This window comes from Coregonus lavaretus (assembly GCF_964263955.1).
Source record: "Coregonus lavaretus genome assembly, chromosome: 37".
In the NCBI taxonomy this organism is placed as follows: domain Eukaryota; kingdom Metazoa; phylum Chordata; class Actinopteri; order Salmoniformes; family Salmonidae; genus Coregonus; species Coregonus lavaretus.
The window spans coordinates 14,153,911-14,164,812 of record NC_140024.1 but is presented as its reverse complement, the minus strand read 5'-3'; the positions used below and the strand labels follow the sequence as shown (position 1 = coordinate 14,164,812).

General features: G+C 46.2%; 1 protein-coding gene across 1 annotated transcript; it reads left to right on the top strand.

Moving 5' to 3' along the window:
- The first annotated feature begins 13 nt into the window (after positions 1–13).
- On the top strand, positions 14–4,974 carry LOC311111214 (ataxin-1-like). Its single transcript, XM_084153925.1, has 3 exons — positions 14–147; positions 1,308–2,491; positions 2,976–4,974. The coding sequence occupies exons 2-3, from the start codon at positions 1,445–1,447 to the stop codon at positions 4,371–4,373; spliced, it is 2,445 nt and encodes an 814-aa protein (XP_084010051.1). The 5' UTR covers positions 14–147; positions 1,308–1,444; the 3' UTR covers positions 4,374–4,974.
- The last annotated feature ends 5,928 nt before the right edge of the window (positions 4,975–10,902 follow it).

The window sequence follows — 10,902 nt, the reverse complement described above, 5'->3', positions numbered from 1 at the left end:
GTCATCTAGGAGCGCCACTGGGTTTTCGTCTGCTGGCCTCCGAAATGGGCTCGACTAATCAGCCCTGATTTCATCCACATTTCCTTATCATATTAACTGTTCCGAAAGCGTAAGGCACTCGAGGCATATCCACAATGATATTTGGAGGTAAGTGCACGAGAAGACAGGAAGTAGTGGCGTCTGGAGAAACTATATTTGACTATTTTAGACTGATAATAACAGCTGAGAAATGGCTATCCAGCTAGCTAGCTAGCCATTAACGTTACTAGTGTACGCTGATGTCCAGCCATAAATTATGACGTTGCCTGGCCTTCTCATTTCACTATTATTTTCATCCCACGAAACTTAACTTTTCTAACTATGTCCAGAACAGTAGATAATTGTCATCCAATTATTTGATCATGTTTTGTAGCTAGTATGAGTAATCTCAAGCTTGTTTGAATGACATGAGGAAACACCCATCTAGATTGCTACTTTTGACTCCCATCCCAACAAAAATTGCAGTTTTAGCTAGAGAACTAACGTTAGCAAGAGAGGTTAATCAATTTGATATCAGATGTTAAACATTTTCTAAGATATAGTGCAGTTTGTCCAATGAAACATGATCTATGCCTAGAGATCATTGCTCCTATTCAAGGAAGATGAAAACAGCATACTACTGTAGCGAATAACGGTTATTTCTTCATGGACATGTCAAAGACAGGCTATATTCGGGGAAATATTAGCACTAGATTTATGAAAATATCAAGCACCCTGCTGTCCTGTGCTCCTCTGCGCTGTGGAAAGTGAGGCATGTGATATGAATGTGGGTCATTTAACACGTTTATATAAGGTTTTATAAAGAAGGGGAGGAAATGTGAGTGGAAGAGGGTTTGTTGTGTAGGTGTTTGTGCATGCCTGGGTGTTTATCAGTCTCAAATCTGTCTTCACCCTTATGTTTTCCTCCTCTGGCTTCCTACTAGTAATCCAATTGACTGTGGAAAAAATACATAGCAGTGTCATGGGACAAGACAATATAATTAGGCTAGCTGAAAAAAATAATCTGTAAGCATTTCTGGTTGCAGCAGCTGAGGTGTAGAGGTATCTCCATTACTCTCTTGTCCTGTGATTCACTATGTCATACAGTTCAGCCAGTAAAACAACTTGTTGCCATGGTGAGAAAGCAATATGGCACAGACCATAAAATGAGCTGAAGTGTGTGCCTAATCTTTATGGCGCTGTTGGTTTTCTCACCCCTGTCAATCCATGATGGCAAATAGACCTAATTATTCAAGGAATAAGAGTTTAAAGCTGCAATATGTTTCCAGGTGAGGCGGTGGACGAGGTCAGCTGCAGGTTCTCAGAGCTGGTTCCTGTGGTGCTGACTGCCTGGCCGACAGGCTCCACTCCCCGTGCTGCACAGTAAAGAGCCTTTCCCGCCCAGACAAGACCACACGGCACCGCCATGAAGCCAGGTCACGAGCGCAATCAGGAGTGCCTGCCTCCCAAGAAGAGGGATCTCAACAACAGCACCAGTAGTAGTAGTAGTGCGGGAGGAGGGGCAGGAAGTGGGGTGGGAGGAGGAGGAGGAGGGGGAGGAGGGGGAGGGGGGGAGGAAGTGGCCTCCACTCAGAGCTCAGGGGTCGGTGGTGACACTCAGGGAGGAGGCACAGCAGAGGAGTGGCTGCGTGCTCAGCCTGGTCTACACTATGGAGTAGAGCATGCTGAGGGCCTCCAAGGGCTGCCTGTTGACCAGTACAGCATGCTCTATAGGGTGGCTCTCCCCTCTGTCTCCTACTCCCAGACCAGTCTACACCCAGTGTTAAGCCATATCTCTCCAGCTTACACTGTCCCCTCATCTCTTCTACAGCATCATCCAGGGATCCCCTATCCCCCTCTAGGCTATGCCCAGATCCCCCACTCCTCTTTCCAGTTTGTCAACTCCCCATACGGTGCAGTCCCTTATGCAGTCCCCCCTGGCTTTGTTCCCAGCTCCCTGATCTCCCCCTCAGGCGCCCTCTCCCAGCCCCACCTGGTCCCCTACCAGTCAGTCATCCAGGAGGGGGTGGTCTCCCCTCCTACCCAGGCCCATGTATCTGCCCATGCCTTTGCCAAAGTGGGGTCATCCGGAGGGGTCCCGCTGATGCTGACCTCGGATCAGCCTGCCCAGCACCAGCAGCACCTAGGTGTGCTGCCCGCCGCAGAGCTCAGTCCTCGGGGAGTGCCAGTCTTTTACCACCCTCAGGGCACCAGGGCTGTGCCTGCCCCCAGGGACCCCTACAGCGGGGAGCAGGAGACAGACAGGGATAGGGAGGTGAATGGAGGGGAGAGGGAGCAGGCAGCCAGGGAGATGCTCCAGGACTCAGTCTACATTGCCAGGAATGCACGGTTGCTGCAGGCAGCATCCGCCTCTGCAGCACTGGAGCACACACAGGACAGAAGCCTGAAGAGCCGCAGGCTGGACGAGAGGGCTTCACCTGGGCAGCGCAGCACCCCAGACACTGACCTGGAGGTAAGACTTGAGGTTTTGTTGTAGTTACTTTACTTATTTTAAGTTACTACTCCATAAGTCAAATAAATGTTCTATGTTCAATTAGTTTTCGAATAAGGACTGTTTTGAATTGTCCAAAATACGGACTTTATTTAGTACACTTGACTTTTTTTTCTGCTGTGACAGTTGCACAATATCCATGTTCCCCTCCATTTCCTTCCTTTATTACTGTGTTGAGGGTGTGATGATCATTGGGCAACCAGTCGCATCCACACACTGCCTGCTGCTTCTAGGAAAGACAAATAATTGTCTGGTTTGTGGTCTCGACTAGAGTTGATAGGAAACCACTGCTTTCTGAGGCTTAATAATGGTGGTTGAGAGGAGGTACAGGAGGACAAAACTTCAGTATTTTTTCCTTTTTCTCAGACACAACAATTTATTACATTGAAAGATAAAAAGGTTGATTGAAATGTGTTAATATGATTTATCTTTTGTCATCCTCAAGGTTCAGCAGGTGGTTGGTCGCCTAGCCTCTCCTGTCCAAGGCGTGAGTGGAGGCCGCAAAGAGGTGTCCTTTGGTCCCCTGAACCTATCCCAGGGCTCCCAGAGAGGCAGAGAGGCTCATGGGGAGGCAGGCGCGAGTGCTGGCCGGACAGTGTACGCTATCCACCCTGCGGTGTATGGAGACCCCAGAATGACAACCCAGCAGCAGGCAGGGCAGCCAGGCCACGCGGTCATCTTGGCCAATGGACAGACAGTCCTGGTCCCCTTAGACTATCACCACCTCCACCACCAACATCAGCAGCCACCCCAGCACTACCCCAGCCAGACCAACGACGACACCTCTGCTGTCACCATGACCTCCCCCACCACCTACTCTAAAGCCTCTGAATCTCCAGCCAGAGTGTGCCTTCCAGACAGGGCAGTGGTGGAGCTGGCCACCGTGCAGCAGCATCAGCAGCCTGTCTCTGTCCCAGTCGCGGCAGCCCTAACCCAGGCCCTGGCCCCGGCGCCCACCCCTGCCCCCTCCAATCCTTCCCACTTCATGAAGGGGGCCATCATCCAGCTGGCCACGGGGGAGCTGAAGCGCGTGGAGGACCTGCAGACTCAGGACTTTGTGCGGAGTGCTGAGGTGAGCGGGGGGCTGAAGATCGACTCCAGCATGGTGGTGGACATCAGGGCCAGCCAGCAGAGACCCGGCCTGGTGGCGCTGCACTTCACAGTGGGCGAGCAGCAGAGCAAGGTGACCATCGACGTGCCCCCGGAGCACCCCTTCTTTGTGTTTGGCCAAGGCTGGTCCTCCTGCAGCCCAGAGCGCACGGCCCAGCTCTATGGCCTGGCCTGCCACCTCCTGCAGGTAGGAGACGTGTGTGTGTCCATCACTCTGCAGCAGCCGCCCCAGCAGCAGAAACAGCCCCTGCAACAACAACAACAACAACAACAACAACAGCAGCAGACCCAAGCCAGGACTTCCACCAAAGCAAACTCCACATCAGGGGCCATCGGCCAGCCCATGGGGCCCCCTGCCCCCCAGCAGCCCAGGCCACAGCCTCACTTCAGGATGGAACGCGTCCACAGAGAGAGGGAGAGAGGGGATAAAGAGGAGCCCATGCAACTAGGGGGTGTTGGGCAGAGTGAGATGCCCACCAGACCAAATAGGACTTCAGCAGAGCACACTAGGAGCCAGAGCAGTTACTATTTGCACACAGAGGGTCCTGCTCGTCCAGGGGCGGGGGTGGGAGTGGTGTTGAGCGCGTCTCAGAGGCGCTGGTCCGCTCCCGGCCTCCAGAGATGCATGAAGGTGGAGGAAGGGGCGCACCCTCAGCTGGGCTCCTCTCGACCCTCCTTCATCCCACAGGAGGTCAAACTGTCCATCGAGGGGCGCTCTAACGCTGGGAAGTAGCACCAACCACGGCAGTCCACACCACAGAAGAGACTGTCAGAAGAGCGAAAGCATCAGAGAGAGAGAAAAAGGGGGAAAAGAGTGGGAATGTAGCCCCAGAATGTTTGATATTTTGCACACCTAATAAGATTACAAGCTCTTTGTTTTCAGAGGAGCTACCAGGTCTGGTGGCTGGTCAGGTCTGCTCTATTTGGCAGTCTGTCTATCTGTCAGTCAGGACAACTCCTGGTCCAGTGATCAGGAGATTGGGTCTCTTCTCTCCCAGGCTGACAGGGAATGGATGCAGAAGCAGGGAGTGTATGTAGCTGGTGAATCACCTACCAAAGCCCTCAGACTGCATCTTCCTACCGCCCTACCAACCCCTCAGAACCATCCTTATCAGAGGTGATCGCATTCACTGGACTTTCTCTCTTCTTTGACCAAACCATCTCCTCTCGAAACCCAAGACTGGGGAGAATATATAGCCCATGTCTGGTAGACAGACACAGGGTCTGACACAGTGACCAGAGCTTAGCCATCTTATTATGCTCTGTCTGTCTGGCTCCATACTCCTTTCCCCCCACATTTCTATTTTGGTCTGTTACCTTCAAAGCGTTCTCCCAAAAATAAAAAAAGACTAAAGGCACACTTGTGGTGCTGAATTGCTGGCATCGGCACATAGATGCTTTTCCCTCTAATTATGTTAGTTCTCTTGATGCAGACTCTTGACGTGTGTCATCGTCACTTAGTGTGCTTTTCTGGTAGGAGCAGAGGACTTCTACCAAGGCACAGACACTCTCCCCCGCCTCCCTGCCTCTCCTCTTAGGGCCCAGTCTGCTGAGAGAGGGTCTGAGAGGAGGGCAGGCAGCCTTGGAGGTCTTTCAATCAGCTCCTTCAATCAGAACCTAGGAAACCGCTCACTCCTTTCGTAATGCACCAACCACGCTGCCCCGTTTTACATTTTACACCCCAACCCCACTTTGTGCCACGGTTACATGTCAGTTTTCCTTTTGAAAGAAACCAGATCATGCATTCCAGTATCATAGTGACCACATACAGTACAGAACAAGACAACACAACTCATCTTCCCGAATGCAGCCCTCCCTGCCTGCTATACCTCTCAGCATTCCTCGGCCTGGCTGGTGACTGTTTACTGTCATTGTGTTAGTAGGCACTACTACTAGAGGCACGGGCTGGTCTCCACCAAAGTCACCTGTGGTGAAGCCTGCATGGAGCAGTACTGGCTGCAGACTGCAGCCTGTTGTGGACGGTTAGGGCCAGAGAATGGAACCCCCCCCCCCCCCCCCCCAAAGAGCCATGTTGGCCCCCATAGACTCTCTCTCAGTACAGCAGCCCCTGGGCCTGTGAGGGGGAATACTGTGTGTGTTGGATGGGAATGGAGTTGGCCCTGCTTCATACCTCTTTCACACTTGTCCCAGCCCAAACGGGGGGGATCTTTTGGCTTGCTTTCCAGTGAATATAATTGGTTTTAAGGTTAGCCTGCCAATTTCCAGCCTGGTTGAGGTGGGTCATGGCTAGCTAACTATGTGCCTCTGCTCGCTTAAAAGCAGGATGGTACTAGATCTGGTCAGGTCGGCTTACACCATCGTCTGAAATGGGTATTTGAGTCCAGTCAATCCTTGCTCAGTTACCAAAATCAAAGCAATAGTGGGTTTTCTGTTTATTTGGTTATTGTTTTTATATAAATATACAGCTAATACTATATATCAGACCTAATGCTATCTTTAACCCTGACCTGAAACGTTCCTGCTTTTCAAAGGTGATGCACAATTTGGCTATGAAATGTTTTGTTCTTTGTATGGTTATTACAGATTCACAATCAAAGCATGCCTTTTTGATATTCTTTTTATTTAGAAAACCATGCATTTCTTCTGGAGAGAATGTCTCCTTTTTGATGGACTGGAGGTTCGGGCTCTGATCCTCACTGATGGTATTCATTCTGGTTTTATATGGTTACCCTATATGGTTACCCTATGTGGTTTTATATGGTTAGCCTATATGGTTACCCTATATGGTTTTATATGGTTAGCCTATATGGTTTTATATAGTTAGCCTATATGGTTTTATATGGTTAGCCTATATGGTTACCCTATATGATTTTCTATGGTTACCCTATATGGTTTTATATGGTTACCCTATATGGTTTTATATGGTTACCCTATATGGTTTTATATGGTTACCCTATATGGTTTTATATGGTTACCCTATATGGTTTTATTCAAGTGCATCTCCAAGAGAGGCTTGACTCCAAATCAGTGGTGAGCATCTTTAACTGTCCTCTGTTGTCCTCTCCGTTGTCTGTTAATGTACTTGTGTACAATGTAGAATTGTTTTATTTTGTCCATGGCAATATTATTTCCAATGGACCTTAAGATTGTCTTGTATTGCACATAGAAAACTTCACCCGTTGATTCACACTGACCTTGTAATGGGAATCACAAATCGTTTTGTTTTCTTTTATGAAGGGACATTTTCTTTTGTAGTTCTCTTTTTTTTTTTGTGAAGTATTCTTAAGGTAGTTTTGGCGATAGAGAAACTGACTTGCATGGTTGACACTGTTTACAAATTAGCCAAGAAAAAATGCTGCAGTTTCCTTTTTCGGACACAGATTTTAGTCACTGAGAAACTTCAAATGGATGAAATCAAGATTAAGTGCAATTAGAGCAGATGTAAAAATCCCTCAGACATTTAGTTTGATATGGCATTCCATAAAGCAGCCAGACATTTAGTTTGATATGGCATTCCATAAAGCAGCCAGACATTTAGTTTGATATGGCATTCCATAAAGCAGCCAGACATTTAGTTTGATATGGCATTCCATAAAGCAGCCAGACATTTAGTTTGATATGGCATTCCATAAAGCAGCCAGACATTTAGTTTGATATGGCATTCCATAAAGCAGCCAGACATTTAGTTTGATATGGCATTCCATAAAGCAGCCAGACACTTAGTTTGATATGGCATTCCATAAAGCAGCCAGACATTTAGTTTGATATGGCATTCCATAAAGCAGCCAGACATTTAGTTTGATATGGCATTCCATAAAGCAGCCAGACATTTAGTTTGATATGGCATTCCATAAAGCAGCCAGACATTTAGTTTGATATGGCATTCCATAAAGCAGCCAGACATTTAGTTTGATATGGCATTCCATAAAGCAGCCAGACACTTAGTTTGATATGGCATTCCATAAAGCAGCCAGACACTTAGTTTGATATGGCATTCCATAAAGCAGCCAGACATTTAGTTTGATATGGCATTCCATAAAGCAGCCAGACATTTAGTTTGATATGGCATTCCATAAAGCAGCCAGACATTTAGTTTGATATGGCATTCCATAAAGCAGCCAGACATTTAGTTTGATATGGCATTCCATAAAGCAGCCAGACATTTAGTTTGATATGGCATTCCATAAAGCAGCCAGACATTTAGTTTGATATGGCATTCCATAAAGCAGCCAGACATTTAGTTTGATATGGCATTCCATAAAGCAGCCAGACATTTAGTTTGATATGGCATTCCATAAAGCAGCCAGACATTTAGTTTGATATGGCATTCCATAAAGCAGCCAGACATTTAGTTTGATATGGCATTCCATAAAGCAGCCAGACATTTAGTTTGATATGGCATTCCATAAAGCAGCCAGACATTTAGTTTGATATGGCATTCCATAAAGCAGCCAGACATTTAGTTTGATATGGCATTCCATAAAGCAGCCAGACATTTAGTTTGATATGGCATTCCATAAAGCAGCCAGACATTTAGTTTGATATGGCATTCCATAAAGCAGCCAGACATTTAGTTTGATATGGCATTCCATAAAGCAGCCAGACATTTAGTTTGATATGGCATTCCATAAAGCAGCCAGACATTTAGTTTGATATGGCATTCCATAAAGCAGCCAGACATTTAGTTTGATATGGCATTCCATAAAGCAGCCAGACATTTAGTTTGATATGGCATTCCATAAAGCAGCCAGACATTTAGTTTGATATGGCATTCCATAAAGCAGCCAGACATTTAGTTTGATATGGCATTCCATAAAGCAGCCAGACATTTAGTTTGATATGGCATTCCATAAAGCAGCCAGACATTTAGTTTGATATGGCATTCCATAAAGCAGCCAGACATTTAGTTTGATATGGCATTCCATAAAGCAGCCAGACATTCCCATTAGCTTAGGGTAATTCCAGTTCCAGTTGTATTTTTTCCAGTTAATACTCGTCAGAAAGACATTTCACCTCAGTTCTGTCTAGTTAATACTCGTCAGAAAGACATTTCACCTCAGTTCTGTCTAGTTAATACTCGTCAGAAAGACATTTCACCTCAGTTCTGTCTAGTTAATACTCGTCAGAAAGACATTTCACCTCAGTTCTGTCTAGTTAATACTCGTCAGAAAGACATTTCACCTCAGTTCTGTCTAGTTAATACTCGTCAGAAAGACATTTCACCTCAGTTCTGTCTAGTTAATACTCGTCAGAAAGACATTTCACCTCAGTTCTGTCTAGTTAATACTCGTCAGAAAGACATTTCACCTCAGTTCTGTCTAGTTTTAATGTCTCTTGTCACTTCTGAACCGGTAGTCCTTGTCTGCAAATTATGTGTATTTGTTTTGATATCACCTGTGTCATAAGATGTGGTCCAACACAGATCCAAGCATTAATATCCCAGGCTCACTGATAGTGTGTGAGATGGTAACTGTGTGTTAGAGCGTCTCTCAGCTGGCCTGTCTCTGTATCCTGAGCTCTGAGCTGAAGACTGGTGATTGTGTGTGGTGACATCCACTGCCTTCTAACGGACTGGGGTCCCTCATCCAAGCTATTTATAGACGGCTGTGTCAAATCTAGTTCATACATCCCTTCCCTGCCTCCAGAACATTTCTGTTGAGTGGAGCCCCCAAGGACTCACGGTTCACTGAGGATAAAACCTGAGAGAATGGTCCTGATGGAGAAGGGCGGTCCGTTAGACCTGATCAGGGCAGAGTCACATGCCATTTGATCCCATCATGACAACCAATCTGTCATTTTGTTGAAATATAAATATGTTTTTAAATACGGTAGTGGTCCATACAGAGATGAGCTGGATGATTTTCCACAGTGGAGAAGTAGACTCAATACTTTTTAATTTATTTTTTACAGTGATTACGTTTGTTTAATTTTTTATGCTATAAGCAATACAGTTACACAGAATACCTGAAAACATTTCATGTAGTATAAGCATGTGCTATGCAGTAAACTCTGAAGTATTCTGCTCTTCAGTGTCCAAGTGTACCTACTACGGGGTAGGGCAGGTTTGTAATGTATATAAAAAGGTGGCTGATGCAGTCATTGTACACTGATCTCTCTGTTTGAGTACTATTGCTTATCAGTGCCCACCCTTGGGTGTCTGAATATAGTGGATTTCTTTTGTTTTTGTTAGGTTGTTTTTGTTCAGCAGACCCTTAGTTGTCACTAACCGAAGTTCAGCACAGTGTTTTGTTCCAGTCAGCGCAGCTTTTACCTCTACCTTACGCTGCCACGCAGTACGGGCCAAATCATGACCAGAGATGTGGAACTCAAATGTTCATGTAAATCTGTCATTGATGTCTATGGATTTGTGCGGAAATTCAAATTATGTGCATGGATCTCCAGTTAGATTTCAGCCTTACGATCTCTCTTGGTCACGTGTAGCAATACCTTGTTTAGATATGGTATGAATGTTGAGGTGTGCATTCTGCCCTGTAGGTTCAGAGTCTTCTCTGAGGTGAACTTTTACTCTCCAAAATGTACTGTCTTACCAGGGGCTCTCAGCTGGGCCTGTCTCACATTTTATAGGAGATGGTGTGAAGAGTGCAGATGCTCTGAAAAGGGCACTGTTGTCAAAAGTTTTGTGAATGGGTTGTAGCTCGTGTCCCACCTGGGGGCTCTTCCAGAAAGCAGGATCAATGAGTTAGCCAGCTAACAGTCCCCAAAAAAACAAAAATAACTGCATCTTTTCGAGAAATATAAACTTGAAATTGGCATGGTATAATTGACTTGACAACCAACAATCCATATTCAGGTTTAGTTTGCCAAATGAATCAGAAAATCAAGAGATGTATTTGACTGCTTATCAAAGTTACCTGACAAAGGTAATGATCCTGCTTTCTGGAACACCCCACTGCTCTCCTCAACACACACACACACTCTTTCCTACAGTTATTCTTCCAGATATTCTTATTTCAGTGAAATATCATTAACAGAACTCCTCACATGCACAAACAGCACTTCTGTGGACCACCGTCTCACCACATCCTCCCCTTGCCATGTCACACAACACGTGTATCAAACTCAGTATTCTGGTCTGGGAAAACCATTCTAGGTGCAAGTAGTGCCTCCTGTTTCTTTACCTCTTCCTCTCTGTCTTGAACACAGTATGTGGCTGTATGACTACTCTGACTCTCAGCAGACAGTCAAGTGCACAGGCACATTAGCAGCACGCCCTCTGTTACACTCAGACTAGCATCATTCTCTGACTTCTGCTTGGAATGTGAAAGTGCTACTTCAGCAGT

Bases quoted from the DNA above. Each gene is read 5' to 3' on its own strand.
- LOC311111214 (XM_084153925.1), top strand. From the start codon at position 1,445: ATGAAGCCAGGTCACGAGCGCAATCAGGAGTGCCTGCCTCCCAAGAAG. The intron at 2,492-2,975 runs GTAAGACTTGAG...GTCATCCTCAAG, and splicing joins CCCCAGACACTGACCTGGAG to GTTCAGCAGGTGGTTGGTCG.